This window comes from Mus caroli, chromosome 14 (genome assembly GCF_900094665.2).
Source record: "Mus caroli chromosome 14, CAROLI_EIJ_v1.1, whole genome shotgun sequence".
Taxonomy (NCBI): Eukaryota; Metazoa; Chordata; class Mammalia; order Rodentia; family Muridae; genus Mus; species Mus caroli.
Genome location: NC_034583.1, coordinates 37,511,349 through 37,533,745, shown reverse-complemented (window position 1 = coordinate 37,533,745; position 22,397 = coordinate 37,511,349). Strand labels below are relative to the sequence as shown.

The 22,397-nt window shown below is 40.4% G+C and overlaps 1 protein-coding gene across 8 annotated transcripts in view; it reads left to right on the top strand.

Annotated features, from left to right (window-relative positions):
• Positions 1 to 22,397, top strand: part of Ddhd1 (DDHD domain containing 1) — a 69,208-nt gene that overhangs the window by 17,915 nt on the left and 28,896 nt on the right. For 2 of the 8 annotated variants that reach the window (XM_029468896.1, XM_029468895.1), the window contains exons 2-6: positions 10,580 to 10,753; positions 11,458 to 11,478; positions 17,461 to 17,562; positions 19,635 to 19,763; positions 21,050 to 21,197. In XM_029468896.1, coding sequence (XP_029324756.1) covers positions 10,580 to 10,753; positions 11,458 to 11,478; positions 17,461 to 17,562; positions 19,635 to 19,763; positions 21,050 to 21,197 — 574 coding nt within the window. Of the gene's footprint in view, positions 1 to 9,836; positions 10,054 to 10,579; positions 10,754 to 11,457; positions 11,479 to 17,460; positions 17,563 to 19,634; positions 19,764 to 21,049; positions 21,198 to 22,397 lie in introns of those variants that run through there. The other 6 variants (XM_029468898.1, XM_029468897.1, XM_021181799.2 and 3 more) reach the window with 4 other exon arrangements.

Here is a 22,397-nt window from a genome sequence, read left to right as displayed (position 1 = left end):
AAAAAAAAAAAACCAAACAGAATTGTCAGATAAGTTCAAAGTACCTTCCTCCTGGAGCTAAATTGTTTTATATTCAAGTACCTCCAGCATTCCTGGGGCCACAGCCAGCACACAGACAGTTGTAGTGTTCAAGTCCAGCATGCTAAGGAGAGATGTCAAGAGTCTGCCATTGTCCTGTGGTAGCAAAAGAATGTGTAGGCCCTCCGCATCTGAGTACAGATGGTAGATACTGTAAAGACTATATTGTTTGGCTTGGTTTGTTGGGATTTTTTTTGTTTTGTTTTGTTTTGTTTTGTTTTTTGAGATCGGGTTTCTCTATGTAGCCCTGGCTGTCTTGGAACTCTCTCTGTAGATGAGGCTAGCCTTGAACTCACAAGATCTGCCTGCCTCTGCCTCCTGAGGGCTGGGATGAAAACCGTGCAGCACCACTGCCTGGCGACTGTTCCAATTTCTACATCAGTAAAATTAGAAATCAGGAGCTGCTAGATTTTGGTAAGCAGGTTGGCAGCTAAATGTATTGGTAGAACAGCAGCTGACCTGCCCTGGCTATTGTGGGTATTGAGGACATGTGAAAAGCATAATCGCCATAGAAGATGGTTGTATTTGGAGGAAGGACATCATCTGAGGGAAGAATTATTTGCAGGAACTTTAATAGAGCAATGAATTCTACATAGCTCAGGTCAAAACAAAGTATCTGATGTAACTTCTAATGCTTGTCCCAAAGCAATGCAGATTTCTGGTAAGCAGTGCTGAGTGTGGAGACTTAGACAATGGCTAATACATCAGCACCACCTCCTCACAGCATCGGTGCAGACCACAGCTGGCTTTGTTCATAGGAAGTTCAAGTACTGCTAGAAAATGTACAATTATATGAAGAGTATTCCATTTAATAAGGAAAGGGTTAAAGACCTGAGGAAACTTCCCAAGCTTTAGGATCCGATGTCTTATATGGCATTGTAACTAGCCAGAATACTACATTTCAGTAACAAACACATTATATTTTAGTAATTTTAATGGGAGATGTTGCAGGAAATATTTAAAAAGACCGGCAGGCTTCCCCCACTACTGCTGGCTACTCTCTGCCCCGGCGCAGTCCCATCAGCCACAGTGGTCCCCACGTGACTCATTTCGCTGCCTCAGTGCTGCCCATACCCTCTCAACCATAATCCCCCTGTGGTCAGTGGTCCCACCTTCTAGTAACCCAGTAAAACAAAACTCTAGAAGCTTGTAATTAACAACTCAGATTTACATATCAATAAATTCTCAATTCACAAGATGCCCACACAATAATTTCAGAGCCAATCGATAATGATACAAGCTGTCCACCTGGATCAGACAACTTATCCCAATGTTTCTATCGCTATCTGATAGTCGTAACTACCTGTGGCTATTTAAAACCACGCGGATCAGGCTCCTCTTCCTAACTGTCCACCTCCATATTGGCTTCTCCTCTCTCTCCCCTGACCTCTCTGCCTCCCCACCTCCCCAAGTCTGAGCTCCGCCTCCCTTTTCCCTATCCAATCACAGGTTTCCTGCTACACTAATATTTAAATAGATTGGACAGGGAAACTCCTGCCACAGGAGATGCCAATGTAATTATATCTGACTAGCTAGAACTTAATTTTCTGTAAAGTGAAATTGAATTAAGTGATGTTTTGTGGCAAACATTGAAGTGACAGGTTCTTTATTTGACTGGGTCCGATATGTTTTGGTAACTAAGCTTAGCCATTATATGCTAATTTACCTATCTTGTCTTACTAATGCTTGACAGCTTACAATGACCAGCACAGGAAAGTCACATGTTACACTGCACAGGTTCCAAAAGAATCAGAGCATTTTAGAGTCCAAGGCCTATGTGTGCTGTAGCCACAAAGAAGAGTTATCACCATTGCCCAGTCCTGAACACTGTTAGGAAAATAAAAATGTTCACGGGGTAAAATTCTTCTGCCTTAACAGAGAAATGTGTGGCTGGAGACCTAAATCATAGCATAGGATTCCCTTTTCTCTTGTGACTTGTAGTGTGTACGCCGCGTCTGTCGTCACAGCACATACGTGGAAGTAGACTACTACCTGCTAGGGATCAGACTTAGTCCTCAGATTAGCGGTAAGCACCTTTACCCAGCTGAGCCACCTCGCCAGCCCAGATGCCTTTTTCTCTAATAAAACATGATAAAAGATGTTTTTGTGGAAATGGTATATTAACTAACAAACATGTAATGGCTGAAGGAAGCCTCTGCGTGTGTCTGTGTGTCTGTCCACCCAAGATGCTACAGTGCCTAGTTTTGAAAGCTGCTGTAGTAGTGGCTTAAACACATGAGTGTGTGGCTCTCTGAAGTCAGTAATAAGCATCTATTTTGTGACCAGGAAGAACCATAAGCAAGTGCCACAACACACATGTGCTGTAGTGAGCATGTGGAAGTCAGAGGATAACTTGTGAGAATCAGGTCTCTCCTACAGTGTGGGGTCTGGGGATGGAGCTTGGGTTCTCACACTCAGCAGCAAGCGCCTCTGCCCACTGAGTCATCTCCCTAACCTATATTTATCCAGTTTTCTGTTGATAGGCCATGGTTTTTTATTTTATTTGCTTTTTATTTTTAATTAACACTTGAGTATTGGACTTTGCTGTAGCATTCTCACAGGTACTCAGTGTGGACTGATCCTTCCCCTCATTTCTCTCCACATCCCCATTTATGTCCTCTCATCACGTATGTCATTTATGTCATATGTGTCATATGTGCTTACACCCCTAGTGTTTTGCTTTCCACCTTGATATGGCGTGTGTTCTATTGCCTTCTCCCCACCCTCTGTCAAACCCTCTTTCCCTGTGTTCATGGGCCCTTTCTAGATTCTTGCTCTCTAACTATGCTTACCCCCACATAATTGTTAGGATCACTATGGGAGAGAACATGTAATATTTGCCTTTCTAAGCCTGGTTTACTTGACTTGAAATATTTTCCAGTTCCATTTTTCTGCCAGTTTCATAAATTTTGTTTTGCTTTACAATTGAATACAATTGCATTGTGTGTCTGGACACATTTTTACTATCCATTTGTCTCGATGGACACTTAAGGTGATTAAATTTTCTTCCTATTATGAATTAGAACAATAGCAAATATGGTCATGTGAGTAGCTCTGCAGTCCTTGTGATATATGCCAGGAGTGGTATAGCCAGGTCATATGGCAGGTCTATTTTTAGTTTTTGAATTTTTGAAAAACCTCCACACTGATTTCCATAGTGGCTGAAGCCAGTTTATATTCCCACCAATGGCAAGAGTCTCCAGTGTTTGTTGTTTGTTTCTTGATAGTATAGGCCGCGTTTTGTCGTGCTTTCCTTTTTATTACAATAGTACTTGAGTAAAAACCTCGGCATCGTCTCTGGACAATTCAGCATGTTTCTGTAAATACATTCTAGAAATATAGTTGCTCTATAAAGATTACTAATATTTTAGTTTTTTGAGAAATAGCTGAGGCACACACCTGTATGCAATCCTAGCATTTGGGGAGGGGAGGCAGGAGAATCAGGAGTTCAAGGCCACCTAACTTCACTTAGACAGATTCGTGGTCATCCTAGTAGACTACATAAGACACTGTCTCAGAAAATAAAGTTGTCAGTGTCTGCACTGTTGCCCCTTTGAGCCCAGCACGTCCTTGTTGGTGGGAAGAAGCTGGGTTGCTGAGATTGTCAGCGGCATCTCTGGCTCCACCCACTGAGTTCCAGTTAGCAGAGCTATCCTGGGACCAAGTCTTTAACAAATGAACCCTCAGCAAACACACACCATACCCAAGTGTCGAGTCCTTCTAGAGACCCGTTCCTGCTTTAATATTCACAACATGCAATTAGGTGGTCTGATGTGGTGACATTACTTGGAATCAATTTAGTGGTAGAAATAAGCAAGCCAAGAACATCTCGTAGCTGTCTAATGTTTGGTAATCCGTGACAAGCACTTTAACCATTATAATAATCCCATTCCTGGCTGGTTAATGGCTCATCTGGTAAAACTGCTTGACACTAACTAAGTTCAGTCTCCAGAGCCCCACATGTGGAAGGGGAGAACTCACTCTGACCTTCACCTGTGAAGATGAATGGATGGACAGATGAATAGTAGTTAAAGTCCCATGTTTTGAGGCAAAGAAACAACAAAAAGTACAAATTATATTGTGATAATATCATATCTAATTTCTAACAGCTAAGCTGATCTATATACTGCTGTAAATTAGGAGTTTACGTCTTTCAGAGGAGTGAATGGTTGTGTCTGAGTGGTGGTGGGGAACCTTCTGTAATGCTCCCTTAGTCTGGGTATTAGCGCTATGTGATTGGTGTATTTTTCTATATACCTATTATTCTTCAATAAGTAGTTCACCCTCTAAAATCTGACCATTCTTATACTTAGAAGGTAGGCAGACAGTTGTTTGTTTCCTCAAAGAATTAGTATTAAAAATGAATGTGTTAATGGCACTACAGCATATACCAGCTAATCAGACAGACAGGCACACTCAGAACTGGGGAAAGCCCAGTGTAGTTTTTCTCTGCCAACCACTAGGACAATGCTAATGCCTCCCTTAGCAACATTTTACATGTGCTATTGAAGTAGCTCTTCATGTTAGTTCCTCTTTCAAGCATCTGAGATGCAGGTGGACATAGAGCTTGCATCCCACCCAAGATTCCAGAGAAACAAAAAATGCTAAGCAATTAGACTATACACAAAATAACCACAGGCCCGTAATCCCAGCATGTACAAGGAGGAGGCAGCACCATCAGAAGTGCAAGGGCATTCTCGGCTACATAATGAGTTTAAGAGCAGCCTGGTGTCCTATAAGTCCCTGTCTCAAAAAAAAAAAAATCATTTAAATAAAAATGATCAAAACAGAAGCAAAGTACATGTGAGATGTCATAAAGAAACCTTTACTTTGTATGGATAGGTTTTAATCTAATTTTTTTAAATCTCTAAGTATTAATTTAAAAGAATATGTTCAAGATAAACACTGACAGATCTGTATATCATTACTCCAGGAGAGTCATATCTAAGGGAAGGACTTGTGAAAAGGTAAAGCTAGTAGTTAACGAGATGAAAGTAGGTAAGAGCAACCTATGAACATATGTAAGAGCATTCCAGGAGCTGCATACACAGAATAGCCAGATACCCACCTTGACACACACACACACACACACACACACACACACACACACACACACAGAAGTGCCCTGTTGGTGTGAAAAGTACCAGGACCATCAGCGATCTCTTCTGCATCCCACGGTCTACCTTGGTGCCTGCTTTATGGTACATACTCAGAAGTTGTGTGAAATAAATGAAGAGGCAGTCTAAGGGAAGATGATTAGGAACTTATCTGAGGAGCAGTGCAGAGCCATTAGAGAATTTCAGTATTGAAATAAACAATTATTTTTGGCAACTGTAAAAGGTGGATTAGGTTTCTGAAGAGATGCTCATGTGTGCTTACACAGACGTGGGCTGACAGCTAAGTGTTAGCAGGGGTGGAGGGACTGTTGCCAGATTTGACACTAGGAATCCCAGGCTTCCATGGCAGCTTCAGAAACTAAACAAGCGTGAACCAAGACGTCCTGATGAGTAAGGGATGATTTGGAAAGTCATCTGAACTTTTTGTTGTCTGGTCACTGATGGTGGTGGGTGAATGGGTGCATGCCCATGTGCACACATCCGGAGACTGGGCTCTGTTGTGCTCTATCTTATTCCTTTGAGGTAGATAACTGACCAGCAAGCCCGGGAATCTGCCTGACTCCGTCCTCAGTGCTGGGGTTCCTGGTACCTGCGATCACACCTGGCTTTTATATGGGTGCTGGACACTTGGCTCAGCTCTTCATGCTGGCCTGCTCATAGAGCCCAATGTGAGCATGATTTTTGAGATATGGTAAACAGTACATAGTGTTGAGTAGTAGTTGTAAAAAGCAATTAGGCAGAGGCGTCTTGGATAACTCCAAGGTTTCTGCCTTGAGTGACCCACCCAGAGCAGCTGCTGAGCAACACAGAGAGAAGGAACAGACTTGTATGGTCATGTGCTTTGTTTGTTTTTCCCTGGAAGTCAATGTGTTGGGTGACTATTCATGACTCAACACAACTCAAGAACCTGTGATTTTGGTGAGAGAAGGCTAAGCAAGTGCCTTTCCTATCTGGAAAGCTACATTGTATAGTTGAAAATAGCTCTCTAAGACTCTGCACTTGGGAAGCTGGAGAAATAATTAAGATTAGAGTTAAGATTAAATAAGATAAGCTACTTGATTTGGAAGGTAGTAGCAGCTCTCTAAACCTCAATTGCCCTACATGTCCTCACACGTACTCAGACACAAAATCCAGAATGGGCCACATACCCACAGCTCACACACACAAAGCGAATTACAACAGTTACTATCACTGCTGCAGACCTATGAGTTCACAGAGTGGCCACACAGTGACCTAAGAGACTGAAGAAGAGAGGAGTGGGAAGAGAGCCTAACACAAGCATAGACAAAATTATCCACAGATCCAGTGTGGGTGTGGAAACCTCCAGAGGCCCCGGGCACCTCTGGAATGGAGAGCTGCAGGCAATCACTGGAAGGACATCCTCACCAGACATTGATGTCCAATCCCGACTGCTCAGCCTTACGCATATGTACACATGAGCAGTGGTAAACGAACTCAACAAACTCTGTGTGTGTGTGTGTGTGTGTGTGTGTGTAACAATGATAAAAGGAGTCATTAATTTGACAAGAGTTGAACAGGGAGAAGATATAGTTCAAATGAAAATATAGTATTCATTTTTGAAAATGTCAGACAGTAATGTAAATAAAAATAAGTGTGAACACTTAAAGCATCAACTATCCAGGTAGAGAAAGTGTCCCAGCGCCAGTCACCAGTTGCAGGCCTGGGATTGGTAAAGAAGGAAGAGAAAGAGGAAGAAAGTAGGGGTGTGGGTCGGGGTGGAGAAGGGAAAGGAGAAGGGCAGAGAGTCACTTAAAGACAAACATTCAGACGCTAAGACAAAACAAAACCAGGAAGAAGTATAACAAGATTTTATTTTATTTATTTTATTTTATTTTATTTATTTTTCTTTACTAAAGTAAAGAAGTTTGTGCTGGTTGGTTTTGTCAACTTGAACAACCCTACATGTATCTGGGAAGAGGGCATCTTAATTGAGAAAATGCCTCCATCAGTTTAGGCTGTAGACAAGTCTCTAAGGCATTTTCTTGATTAATAATTGATTTGGGAGTGCCCAGGTTACTGAGCAATACCACTGTTAGGTTGTATAAGAATGCAAGCTGAGCAAGCCACAGCAACAGTCAGTAGGCCTTTGTTTCAGTTCCTACCGAGTTCCTGCCCTGAGTTCCCTTGAACTGTAAGCTCTAAGGTGAAATAAGCCCTTTCTTCCTCAAGTTGCTTTTGGCCATGTTTATCATAACATAGAAACCTAAGCCAAAATTGAAGGGAAGATAGTACATTAACTAAAAGCTATCCAAGGGAGAGTAAATTCAAACAACTACCTACTAAGGGCCATTTATAAAAAGGAAAATAACCAAGAGTGTGAAAGGAGGATGCAGAAGCAAGGGAGCGTCTTAGGAGGCAGGATGCCATAGCCATCCATTGGACGGAGCACAGGATCCCTAATGAAGGAGCTAGAGAAAGGACCCAAGGAGCTGAAGGGATTTGCAGCCCCCTAGGAAGAACAACAATATGAACTAACCTGTACCCTAGAGCTCCCAGGGACTAAACCACCAACCAAAGAGTATACATGGTGGGACTCATGGCTCCAGTTGCATATGTAGCAGAGGATGGCCTAGTCAGTCATCAGGGAGGAGAGGCCCTTGGTCCTGTGAAGGTTCTATGCGGGAGTGGATGGGTTGGTGAGCTGGGGGAGGGGGAGGGGATGGGGGATTTTTGGAGGTGAAATCAGGAAAGGGGATAACATTTGAAATGCAAATAAAGAAAATATCTAATAGAAAAGACCTAGATGACAGAAGAATTTCAATAAATTCTTTCAATTAAGATAGTAGATAATCTTTAAAAGTTAAATGGAAACTAAACCAAAACCCAGAAAGACTATATATAGCCCAAAATGTAATATTAAATTTTCATTAACTTTAAAAGAAAAAGAAGGTAGGGTGCAGAAGCAAGGGAGGGTCTCAGAAAGTACCCAGTGTAGTCCAGGCTGGAATACCCACCATGGAAAAGCCAAGATAGCTCTCATTCAGCCCCATGACATTAGAGTTTATAGATCAACTGTAAAGGGAGAAAAAAGTCGCATTACTAAGAAAGCTAAGACCATGTTCTAGGAAGATGGAAATGGAACTTTTAGAACTTACTGCCCTTCCAGTATTGGATGAACAGATTGAATATACACAACAACATATCACAAACAATTGTATTTTCAAGAATAAAACAGTATTGAGAAAATAAGTGTAATTGTTATGTCCAGACAAAGGGAAAATTAAAATAGAATAAAATAATTAACCTATTGTATATATTATAATAAGTGTGAAGTCATGATGCCATTTAAAATAGACTGGCCAAATGGTAAATTTTAAATAAGCAAAAAAAGATATGCACAGCTGCCTCGTGTTCCTAACTGGTAGGGAGGTGGGCACGGAAGTGCTCCATGGGAGAGTCTGAGTAATGAAGCTGATAACTATAAAGAACAAGAGTTGGGGTCAGACATATCAGTTGTATCAATAAACAATCAAAAAGAAAATTCCACATGTCTTTATCTGCAAAGCCCAGTTCTGTGCAGTATTTGAGACACGTGTAGAGCCCAGTGGTGTGAAAGGAAGGTGCAGACGCCACAGCCAGATGGGAAGAAGAATTGGGTGTCAGCCTCAAGAGCAAAGGTAAAGCTCAAGCCCCACCCTCCCCAATAAGGATAGAGTGCACTTACAGCACAATAAGTCCTAGCTCATGAGGTCCTGTGTTCACCGTGTACACCTAATACAGCGAGACTCAGTGCCCAGCATCACTGGAGAGAGACTAGCAAATACAAGAGCATCCCGAGAAACACAAGGAAGGAGCCAGGGTAGTGGAAGCCAGCACTCTAAGGCAAAGGCAAAGGGATCCTTCAGGTTCAAGGCCTGGGCTAGCCAGGGCTAGCTACACAGTGAGATTTCACCTCGAAAAACAAAATGAGTGTCAAACTTTTTACTTAGGAATTAGCTCAGCTCAGTGTTAGGGTTGCTCACATGCACTGTTTGTGCCTCCCCTCCCCCTTTTAAGAGAAAAGGTATCTGTAGTTCACATTGATATTCCTCATTGAAATTTATAATTACAGAGGTTTCTTTTTATATTTTAATCTCTTTTGTGTTAACATTCTAAATTCTAATTGTCAGGTCCAAGGGAAACCCCCAACTCTCCAAACTTCAAAAGACAGTCCAAATTATCAAGAAATGAACTCAACCTAGACTATGGAAGGCTTTCTTGTAGTTAGATAAAAGCCAGCAATTCTCAGGAAATTTGTGGAACTGATTCCCATCTGCCAAAAGGAGGCATTTCCTATACCCCTGGCAGAAGAGACAGTTGACTCTCTGATTAACATACGCCTGTGGCCCTATATATATGCCTGATACGTTGATAGGGCCACAGGCGTATCAGGCATCTCAGCATATCAAGGTCCCTGTAACTACATGTGTAGTGCCTATCAGCCCGTCGAGGTTCTTGCTAGCTTCCAGGTGCCTTTGGCTGTTGTCTATGAATTTTTTTTTCCTTACTGAACAGTAAGACATGGAGTGTTCATGTCATCAGTTTATATACTAATGATATCCACAGAATGAATGCATTCATCAAAGCCTACAGCTTCAAATGAGCTGTGTTGTAATGACTAACAATGTGACTATTGCTGAAAGCTTAAGGCATGTTTCTATGTGTGTTTGTGTGTGTGTGCATGTGTGTATGTTCTCATTCATTTATTTCTATTTGCTTCTACTTTTAGGGTAATGTTAACTTTCATTCGGACCAGTCTTTGACTTTGTGGGGGTTGTTTGTTTTGTTTTAACTTTCTGCTGTTACTGAGAATTGAACCTGGGACCTGGTGTTGCTCTGCAAGCACCCTGATACTATGGTAAATGCCACCCTAGTTTTGCTTTTTTTTTTAATAAACCATCTTTGGATTCAAGATGACATGTTCCAACATGACCTACAAAAAGCCCATCATTGTGTTCACAGTCTCTAGACACTATGTCTGGAATGCTACCCTGATAAGCTTGAACTACCAACAAAACATTGTATTAAAGCCCCTAACCTCCACACCTGGCTTACACAGCACCTCGCATACATAGACAGGTGCTCATCTGTGTTCCTAATGATAAAGCAATATACTAGGCATTCCTTGTCTAGATAGCTTAATCTTGATAACTGGGAAACCCTCCAGCAAGTGTAGTGGGTCACACCTGTCCTCACACTCAAGAGGCAGAGGCCAGGGACTAACAGCCAGAGTAAGCCTCTGACTGAAACAAGCAGAGGAGGTACATCTGGCTTGAAGTCGGCTTGCTCTACCTTAACTGATTATGTTCTGTCACAAAAGCCTGCTTGGGGGATAGCTAGTGTGCCTCCCTGTGAGAAGCTGATCTTGTGATCTCTCTTTTCAGAAGCTGATAAAATACCAGTAATGCGTGGACAGTGGTTTATTGATGGGACGTGGCAACCTCTAGAAGAAGAAGAAAGTAATTTAATTGAGCAAGAACATCTCAGTTGTTTTAGGGGTCAGCAGATGCAAGAAAATTTTGATATTGAAGTGTCAAAATCCTTAGATGGAAAAGACGGTAAGATGACCAGTCAATATTTGGTATGTTCTATGGAAGTTGTCGGTACAGTCATTTAGTGTGTTCTATAAACGTAAGTAATTGATACTGCTGGTAACTCTAGTAATAGTCAGAGCTTATTAAATATGATGTTGCCTTGAGGTGCTAGCAATCAGGCCTATGCATGTTAGGCAACTATTCTACCACAACTATACCCACAGCTCTAAAATTTGTTTTTTTAAAACACTTTACTATTCTTAAATTTAAAACTGCTATGAATTTCTGAATTATTTTACTTAGTATATATATTTTATTGCACAATACTAGCACAATTTACCATATAGGTACAAAATGTTTATATTATACTCAGAGTTAGTCATTTGGGGCAATTTGAGTCATTACAGAAAGTAGAACTTAAAAAATATTTCTTGCTGTCACATAAAAAAGCAGTTTTATTAGTACCTTAATAATCTTTTCCTGAATTCTAAAGGCCAGAATTGCTTTTATGTTATCTTTTAATTATCTCTGGAAAATAAATAAATACAAGTTTCTAATTTAAAGCAAGCATGCTCCTTAGTTTATTCACAGAAGTAACGTTGTTTCAGCCATTAAGAACCTTATAGACTTGCCAAGATTGCCATGTTTTCAGTGTGTGTCTGAATCTTGAATAAACCTCAAAATGTGTGGTAAAGTTAAAACCCCTTCTATTGTTCCATTTGCTGCAGGCAGTGGGATCAACTACTCTGGTGAGTACGATGCACAGGCAGCTTAGACTGTGTGGATGATGCTCAGTGTTTCTTCCTCCATGCTTGTCTTTATGTGGGAGGCTTTTGGCAAGGCCTGCCAAACCTAGTGAATTAAAGTACAATTTGAGAAACCATTTTCCTTACCCCATAAAACCTCTCTGAAGCCAAGAAGCCCGCCCAGTATTGATCAAGTAATTCACGGGATGCGGCTCCTCACTGTCCGCAGGCCTTCACTCGGTTTCTTCTCTTTTGCTCATTTTTTTCCTCTCTGCTTCTGTTTTTGTTGTCTGTCATTTCTCTGAATGTACGTATAGATCCATACATTGGTCACAAGAAAAGAAGTGTAGCTCTACCTTGGCTTTTGTTCCCCAGTTAGGGTGACTGAGGAGGCTTGTGAAAATCCAGCACTTCTATAACTCTTGTAATTTGCAGGGACCATGCTCTGAGTTTTAAATACATTATCTCAGTCTCTTGATCTGTAGATTCAAGCATTTCCTTATTTTGCTGTCAGATTTAGGCTAAAGGTTTTACCCACCAGTGTAGAGAAAAGATTTCTCTATAAGACTGGCTGCATGTAACACTTTAATAACTAGAGAAACAACACTTCACTCTTGTGCAACAAAAAATGTGATTTGAAGGTAAGGAATGGTCTCTCACCACTACTAGAACTGCCACACACCTACGTCACAGTGTCTGAAGGACAGAATTTTTTGTCATAAAACAATGTCATCGCTACTAGACAAAGCAGAGTTGAGGGATTTTTTTTTCTCCTCAAGTCTTCTATCTCAAGAGTGACAATTCATATAGCAAACATAGTTTTGTCAGCGTTCATCAGTACGATTAGTGCTTGAAAGCTCGCAGAGAAGATAGCACGCACATAGAAGGGTGTTGCTCCCGTCCTCACTGCCCTTCCCCTTTGCAGTCAGCCTGTGCAGGGATTGAGCAGGGCTGTGTCATCTCTACACCACCTGCTTACAGTCATATTCACAGTCAAATTCATTTTCATGTAAACTCAGTACTCTGCCTTCTCGCTAAATATTAAATGTAACAAATACTTCCATCTTCTTCAAACTGCCCAAACTTACTATGCCTAAAAACAGTTTATTTGTATGAGTAAGGTTGCATAGGTTTCTCTCTGTCCCTGCCTCTCTATTTCTCTCTGTTCTGTTTGTATATCTCTCTCCTACCCTCTCTCCCTCTGTGTGTATGAGACAGACAGGCAGGTAGACAGACAGACAGAGATGGAGAAGAGGAAGATCTAAATCTCAGCTACTGTAACAACATTGTATGAGGTCTTTAAGATCCACATCGAGCAGTAAAATTCTAATTAGAAATAAGATGTTTAGGCAGGTATGGTGGTGCCAGCCCTCAAAGCCAGCCTAGTAGTCTATGTAGCAAGTTCCTGGGCAATTAGGACTACATAGACCCTTCTAGAAAAAAAAAAGAAAGAAAGAGAAAAAGAAAAAAGAAAGAGAGAAGGAAAAGAGAAAGAAAGAGAACTATCTAAACTATTACACTGTCCTTTTTTAGAATGAGTCCCTGAAGGTCATTAGAAGAAATTTTTTTCTTCTTTTGAGACAGCGTCTCCTGTAGTCCCACGTGGCCTTGAACTCTCCATGTAATTGAGGATGACCTCTAACCTCTGCCTCCCAAGTGTGTTACAGGCACACAACACCACTCTTAGTTTAAGATAAAAATTTTAGCCTCCCAAGTGCGTTACAGGCACACAACACCACTCTTAGTTTAAGATAAAAATTTTAGTTGTGTTGTGGCATAGGTAAAGACTTAACATTGTTAGTTCAATTCATCAAAAATATAATTTCCCACCCTTTTATCTACTATTTGGTATTATGCTAAATATATACTCAGAGGTTAAAGATGTGACATTTAACATTGAAGATCCTGGGAAATTTTGTAGTGTATTTGAAAATTACAGGTGGTGTTACAGAAACATCATATACCCTCCAGAGAGCCACCATTTAGGGAAAAATACCTCAAATTTAAAATATTTAAACAAAAAATGTATGTTCCTTTAGATTGTTTTGGCTTTCTATACTTCTGAAGTTTTCAATTTTACTCTTTTTGGGGCGAAAATATCCTTTAAACATAAATCTTTTCATGTGTGATGATAAAGCATTGACCCTTCTTTTGTCAAGATTATTAATGCCTCCACATTGTGCTGGGCACTTTTGTGAGAAAAATATAAAGGCATATATCTCCCCCTGGAGTTCTCAGGCTGTCTTAGAGAAGAGAGAGCCCCCAGGATAGGTGCAGGTTGGTCAGTGTGAGACAGTTTGAGTAAGTGCCATGGGAGTTACTGACAGGCTCTCTGTAGCGTCGTCCAGTACATACAAGTGTTTAAAATTACCAGGAGCAGGAGGTCATTAGTATTTTAAGGAATTACAAAGAAACTAAGTTCTTGCCTACAGGAGCATTAGAATAAAATACTACTTTGAATAGAATAAGAAAGGACCTTTGACCATGTCTGTTTAGAGTAGCTGTTGCACCGGTGGGTTGGATATGTTTATGTTTTACCTCCTTTAGATTTTCATCCCAGTGTCCAAATGAACATTGGATTAGATGATGTAAGTCTGGAATAACTATAAAAATAAAGAGAGCCCACAAAAAGATGATCATTATTGTGATTTAGATACTTGAAATTTAATTCTCCTCCCTCACCCAGTAGCTAGGAGAAAAATTACGTGTGTGTGTGTGTGTGTGTGTGTGTGTGTGTGTGTGTGTGTGCATCCATCTGACTGTACCTCTAGGCACCATGTGTGTGTGTGTGTGTGTGTGTGTGTGTGTGTGTGTGTGTGTGTATCCATCTGACTGTACCTCTATGCACCACCTGGGGGCAGGAGCCTAACAGGGTCAGAAGAGGCATCAGATCCCCTTGAACTGGAGGTACTGAGATCTGCTGCCGAGTAGGTGCTGGGACCCACACCTGGGTCCTCAGCAAGGGCAATAAGCACTTTTAGCCACCGAGCCTTCTCTCCAGCCCCAAGCCTAGAGAGTTTACCTAACAGAGTGATTACTCTGAGTCCATCCATCCACTTAAGATGACTACTCTAAATAAAGTTATGCCTTCAAGTAAGTAATTCTGTAAGCACATTTAATACTGGGTTACAGTTTATCCAGGTATATATGGTGGTTTTAAAAAGTTGACCTAAAGGCATTAATACTGTGCATCGCTCTGGCCACAAAATGCACAACCTCAATCTCGTAGTAAAAAAACAACAAGAGAAACTGAAACTGAGGGCTGTTCTACCAAGTAACAATAAGATGTGCCTGTTCTGCTCAGACTTGGTCACCAGCAGGCGCACAAGGGTGTAGACCTGCTTGTATTCCAGATTCAGCGCTTGCCTCACATGGGTAAGGCCCAGGGTTCATCTCCACCACCTAATAATTACCCACACAGAAGTCCTGGGTCAAAAGTTAGAGCCAGGAGCTCCACTGCTACAGTGTCACGGATGCTGTGAGCATCCGCAACTGTGGGAAGTGGGGAAGAACGTTGAGGTGCCAGAGTGATGCCAGCATTCCAAAGACAGAGGCAGACTGCCCTTTCTGAGTGTGAGGGTAGCCCTGTTCCACCAAAGACTGTCTGGTGGCTGAGGGTCCCCATCTTCTAGTTTGGAGTTACAATTTTATGATTTATTTTTTATCATATTCTTTAATTTACCTGAAGTCCAAGAAAGTGTGCTGGAGTTTTGCTGGAGTTAGCAAGTTTGAGATGCACAAGGCCACCTGCTTCCCCTGAGAGTAAAAGTTTTCCAGATCAGTGCTAGCCATCATGGTACTTTTCTAGACTAGACTCTGATTACGTGAAAAGAACCTCAGCAAAAGATCGTTTGAGGCAGTCTATGGAAGCCCCCACCTAAAAAAGAATAGATCCTAGTTTTCCAGACAGTCAGTGTTCACGGAGGGAAGGTATTGTGTGTTTCTCTTACAGGAATTATTAGCTTGCCCGCTTTGTGGATAAACTATGTTCAGAGTTACATGTCGATTAAAGTTCCTTTGTAAGGAAATGATTCTAAGTAATTTAACATTTCAGTATTTGCTGATTACTGAACAAGACTTTACTGTGTGAACAATAAACATTATCAGCTTATAAACTAGCATCTTGAGTTGCATGAATGCATGCATACTGCTGCAGTGGTGCAGAGGAACTACTACACTTTATAGCTAACAAAAGACAAAGGAAATAGAACATCTTTCTTACCAGTGAATGATCTCCAGCTGATAGTTTGCAAAGGCTTCTCTTCTGCTAGAAGACAAGTAATTCTGGGTTTGGGGTTACAAGAATTAAGCTCCCTACCTAGCAAGTGATTCTCAAGGGGAAATAGGATGTAAAGGGAAAGAGCCATACCATTGATTTCATAAAACGGTTTTCAATAAGTCCAAGTTTCTGTTGGGAATAAGAAGCTGTGTAATGGTGTGAGCTTATCTTCTTAGAGTCATGCTATTGTTTTTGAAAGGTGAGAATTCATTTTATGTCTTGACCAGCTTTCTGAAAGTACTCACGTGATTTTATATCAGGTGGCCCATGTGTGTCCCAAGAGCTCGATTTGGTAAATGTGGGATTTGGTTCAGGTTTGTTTTACTGCTAGACCTAAAAATGTAGTCTTTGTTTCTCTGTGTAGTAAATTACCAAGTGTGTGTCCGTCTGACCCCCTAGCTATGCCTCAGCGTTTTCCTAGTTTATTTGGTTTGTTTGTCTGCTCCTGGTGACTGATGAGGAGACACAGGAAAGCAGGAGACAGGAAGAAACCTGTTTCCATGTTCTTTCTTTCCTACTGTGTCAGAGGCATCTCATAGCTCTGCTGTCACCCAGCTTTTAGCCCTAGTTTAGAGTCCTACAGCCATCTCATTGCATTGCAGACGTAGTAATTAATGTGTAGGTGCAGCTTTTAATGCCTTGGAAGAATTTCGCAAAAACCCTTTTTGCACAAATCTTTGCATATAACATCAATTGTATATACAACAAAAATGAAAGATTCCTTATTTAAGCAGTATTTAATCTATGAATGTTGAGTTCATGTAAAAGGGAGTGAGGGTGAAAATGAATATATTAGAATATAGATTTTAATTAAATCATAAACATTTGGTGATTTGTTAACTAAATAATAAACTGATTTATAAGATTCCATTTTAAGTGTACTAAAATAATTACTTATTTAAATCTAAGGAATGTTATCAGTAACATAACTAGCAAAATTGGACAAGGAACATGTTGGCTTTAAGACTGATTTGTCAAATATCAATTCTCTGCTTGGCTTTTTTTTTTTTTTTCTGTGTTGTTTGCTTAATGCCTACAAGGTATCACAGCATATGTATCCTAATGAAATTATTTTTGTTACATTATCACTAGTCTTTCCAAAAGAGATGGTTGAAAGTAGAGCCTTCAATTTGATTTTCTTGAAAATGTTTTCACTTTTAAGTCATCAACAGCTGTCTCAGTCAATGAAAGGAAGCCTTGCTTCGGAAGCAATCTTGAAGCCATCATTCCTCTGTATGGGTGGCATTCAGTGGACTGTATACTGTGCTATCTCAGGACAGCTAGGTCAGCTGTTTAAAACATGGTTGTATTCTCAGAGTGTATCGCTTCGTGGCTATGCCATCAAAATTTGGTGACATAAATAATCTTCAGAATCATAAAGATAGAGAAAAATCGCTTAGCATTTAAAATGCCCTTCATGTCTTACAGCTTGCAGAGGTATTAAATAATGATCATGTAATTGTCTGTCACTGGTAAATTTAGATATTATTTGTCTTTGTTCCTTTCAATAAAAGTAGAGCATATATATTTGACAGACATTAACTAATTTTTGCTTTACTGATTTTTTAACTAGGAGTTGCATTTTAGAAAGCATTTAGAATAATGTTTGTCAAATGCAGTTTCTAAAAGTTAGGACTAAAAGGAAGAGGCAGAATAGAAAACCTCACTTAAATTTCCTTTGAAGCTCAGTGTTTTTGCTTTCTTAGTTGTCTACCACCTCCCTCCCTTCTCCCTCCCTTCTCTGTTCAAATGGAGAGGATATAAGGAGAGCACAGATGCCACAGGTCTTAAGCGAAAGCGTTCCCAAGGTACAGTAAACCTGCTTCTCTTCTGTGTAGCTTATGCCCAGCCTTAGAGCAGTTTGCTAAAGCATAGAAGTACTAGCTTTTCTAAGAATGTGTCTATTGTGCTCTTTGGCTTAGTTTTACATTAGTACACGTATGTACATATTCATTTTGTGTCATGTGTATATGTTCTTACGGTGTTAGACAATATGTAACTGGTTTGCAGAGGAACAGAGTTTTGCTAGATTGTTTTTGTTACTTTTCTCCAAATATTTCATCAGTTTCAATCTTTTAAACATATGTAGCTCAGAACTATTTCAACAAAAATTTGCTTTGTAAGTAGTTATTAAGCCCTTGCAAAAATTTTAATCCTTTTAGCTTTTAAAAAGCTATTTAGAAGTCTGACCCCGTGGTTGCTTTCTGTGAACTAAAGCTATTAGTGTATGTTGTATTAGTTGAATCTTAATCCTGTGAGATACACACACACACACACACACACACACACACACGTATGTACATACATACAGGTCAGTAGAGGTAAGTAACATAATTAATTTTGATAAAACTTAAATTATCTGTAAAGTAAGGAGTGAGTTTTCTTCTAGCGTGCTGTGTCTTCTCATGGGGAACACGCTGCCTCAACATGCCTTATGGTTTTGACCAGGACTAAACCCTCCTACACAGAACTGTATTCTTTTAAAAATATTTATTTATTTTATGTTATGTGTCCCTGTATGCATATCTATGTGCACTATGTCATGCCAAGGACTCCCTAGGAACTAGAGTTACAGACAGTTCTGAACTGCCATGTAGGTGCTAGGATTTGAACCCTGGTCCTCTAAAGGAGCTTAAGTGCTAAGCCATATTTTAAGATTTTATTGTTTTACTTATATGAGTACACTGTAGCTATCTTCAGAAACATCAGAAGAGGGCATCAGATCTCATTACGGATGGTTGTGAGTCACCATGTCTTTGCTGGGATTTGAACTCAGGACTCTGGAAGAACAGTCAGTGCTCTTACCTGCTGAGCCGTGTCTCCAGCCCCCAGCGTCAGAGTTATATTCTCACTTGAGGTCATTTACAACTCACCTTTAGGTAAAACAGGTGCACCCTGCCAGTTACTAGCTTTTGAGCAAAATAGTCTCTTTCTGCATCAGGTTTTTATGACTAAAATGGGGATACAGTTTTTGCCATAACAAGATTTTGAAATGATAATTGGACACAGTGATGGTAAATAGTAGTTTTCAGAAGATAAAACTATGGAAGTCTCTTACCTAAGTGCCCAATATATAAAGGAAAATGTAAACCTTCAAAATGCATGTTAACAAATTATGAATTGATAGAGTAGATCAATCTCCAGTTCATTGCTCCTGCACTATTACTGGATTCACATAGATGCTCCACACTCGGAACACAGTATTTACACTAGAGATGCAGAAGTGAACAGTTCACAGTGCCTGCCTCGTGAGCTTGGGAATTCTTCATCAGCATCTGCGTTTAAGACCTTGTGCACAATAAGCCTAATCTCAGTTACAGAAATTCGGTAGCCATGCCACATAAATGTTAATTTCTTCTTAAACCTTCATTTTTGTATTTCTGCTGTGATAAATAATGTCAAGCGATAGCTGTCCTTAACACCCATTCCCAATGTACCTTATATTCTAATACATTATACTGTCTTTTTTGTCTCACATTGAGTAAAAATTTTACATACCTTGATACTTTTAGTAAAATCAACAGGAGGGACAGAGTGAGAGTTTATGTTAGGGCTGTTGAGAACTTTTAAATAGATGCATATTCCTCAGGAAGAGGAGTCATACCACTGGGGATACAGCTTCTTAATAATCAAAAAACATATTAGCTACATACAAGGGCTTGATATTTACAGTCATACCTGGCACTCTGCTGTTCCTTGTAGTATTGGTGATATTTTATAAGGCTCTATGCATTGCTTATGTGACATAGTTCTCTCTACTGAACTGAAGTCCATGGTGTCTGAGTTAGAGAATACTGATTCAGAAACCTGGGTGTTAGAGTGTCTTGCACAAGGAAGATCTGTCTTGGAGAACTTGCAGTCCCTCTCTTTTGTACAACAGCTGTTCACAGTTTCAAGCTGAGTCGGAACCATGTGGACTGGCACAGCATGGATGAAGTCTATCTCTATAGTGACGCAACAACATCCAAAATTGCGAGAACCGTTACCCAAAAACTGGGCTTTTCTAAAGGTAATGCTTACGTGTTATTGTGGCTTGTCAGAATTTGGGGGAGCAAAAGTAGATAATTCAGATTTTGTTTTTATTTTATATTTTGAGTAGAAGTTCAATGACAAGAACCCTGTGAAGTCACTCATCAGCTCAGAATTAGGAATTTAGAATACTCTGACAAGGACAGGAAATGCCAGTCATGAGTGAGTGCAGTCCAATTGAACATGGCAGTTGATATGTAACGTAAAAGAAGAGGAGGCTAGAAATGTATTGTCCTGGATTCAGTTTCAGTGCAGGAAGAGGGGAGGGAAAGGTGATGTGAGAAAGACAGCACAACTCGCTAAAGTTTTGCTAATGGAATTGCTTCTTGGCCTTTTACAGTTTTAAAAGAAAAAAAGAAGGGCTGGGTAAATGGCTCCATAGATTAAAAGGCTGCCCTTTCAGTGTGATGACCTGAGTTCAAGTCATCAGGGGTCACATAAGCTAGAAGCATAGTGTGCAGCTACACTCCTAGCGCTACTTAGAGGGAGAGCCAGCTACCCTGCATGGCAGCAGAGCAAGACACTACTCTGTGGAGGGTGAGGACTGACGCCTGAGGCACCCATCTCTCACGCACAATTCTTCACACACAATGTTTTAGGTCTTTAGGGAAGATAGAGCATCCTCAATAAGCTTGAAAATGTATTTTATTTTTTTAAGGCCAAGAAAATGTTACTATGCCACTCTTTTAATTTGCTATAAATATATGTGAATTTTTTTATGTCTATAGCTAGTTATATTCACTTTGTGAGGTACCTACTTACATCTTAAGCACAAAACATTAATTGGATATGTGTACTTATTGATTAGTAAACCCTCTTTGTATATATGCTATAACAGTAGGTCTGTTAGTTTTCCCCAATTTTCATGCATCATTATTTTGGTTTTTGGTTTTTTGTTTGGTAAGTTTTGTTTTGTTGTTTTGAGACAGGATCTCACTGTAGCCCTGGCTGTTCTAGAACTCGCTGTATAGTCCAGGTTGGCCTGGAACTCAAGAGATCCACCTGCCTCTATTTCCTGAGTGCCAGGATTAAAGACATGTGCCACCATGCCTGGTGTATTTTTTAATGTGGAAGGTTTTGTTTTCCTAATGGTTTCTGGCTTTTGTATTGTATCCAGTTTGTTTTATGTCAATCAATATAATCTTATGGATTTTATTTCCTCTTTGTATAACCAGTGAAATACCTTTATATAGTCTTATTATTACTACTTTCTTTCTTTAAACCTAGTGTGCAAGTAGTAAACCTAGGGCTGTAATTTCCCCACAGCCTCCAGCAGTGGGACCAGACTGCACAGAGGTTATGTAGAAGAAGCCACACTGGAAGACAAGCCGTCCCAGACTTCTCATATCGTGTTTGTTGTGCACGGCATTGGACAGAAGATGGACCAAGGAAGAATCATCAAAAACACAGCCATGTGAGTACTGTGCACACACTCCACACCAAGTCCAGAGTCCCAGCTTCCACCTACGGCATAAGCAGGCGCACAGAGCCTCAGTTCCATGTTCCCAGCATCGACTCTCTAAGCTCAGTGATGGTCGGGACCAAACCTAGAGTGCCTATATCTAAATGAAGTCTGACCTCACTCTCCACTGCAGGAGCGAGAAAGATAAGAAAGCCGTAGTCAATGTATTTAATTGATTTAAGGTCGACAGCAGGAAAAGATCTGGTTTTAAGTTTGTTCCTTGCTCTATGAGCTTCAGAAATTGAAAGTGTTTAAAGTTGTCCAACTCTGAGAAGATTAAAAGTTGTTTAAACTGACAATTTTCAATATCCTCTGCCCACTCATTGCTCCGGAGGAAAAACTCTGGACCTTTACACCGAGGCCAGTGGATACTAACACACAAGGCAGGGTATTTACTTCTTCAACTGATACATCTCAGCTTTATATCAGGATATGTGTGTGGGGATCTGTGTGTTTCAGAAGCTGCTAAGCGCGGTGTTAAAGGGCTGTTAGGGTTAAAGGTGGCAAGAGATCCACCTGCCTCTATTTCCTGAGTGCCAGGATTAAAGACATGTGCCACCATGCCTGGTGTATTTTTTAATGTGGAAGGTTTTGTTTTCCTAATGGTTTCTGGCTTTTGTATTGTATCCAGTTTGGCTCTTGTCCAAAATAAAGCAATCTGACGAGCTCAGATTTACAGTGCCTGAGACCACAGGATTCACTACTGAAAGCACAATTTATCAGTCTTGAAGACTGCCAACAAAATTCCTTATTCCTGAAGTGAATGCTGTCTGATGCTAGGAATTAGATGTCAGTAACCTGCATACATAAACATTGAGCTGCTGGAAAATTAAAGCAAAAGTATAGTGCAACTCAGGTTGTGTTGCTGTGGACACTGGTGCACCTGAACTCTTCAGTCTTCGTTTCTGTTAAAGCATCTCATAGCTCTAATTCTGACTTTGTTTTATGATGAGTCGTATATTACTTGGCACAATAATTATGTCTTTTTTTTAAATATTTTTTTATTACGTATTTCCCTCAATTACATTTCCAATGCTATCCCAAAAGTCCCCCATACCCCCCCCCACTTCCCTACCCACCCATTCCCATTCTTTTGGCCCTGGCATTCCCCTGTATTGGGGCATATAAAGTTGGCAAGTCCAATGGGCCTCT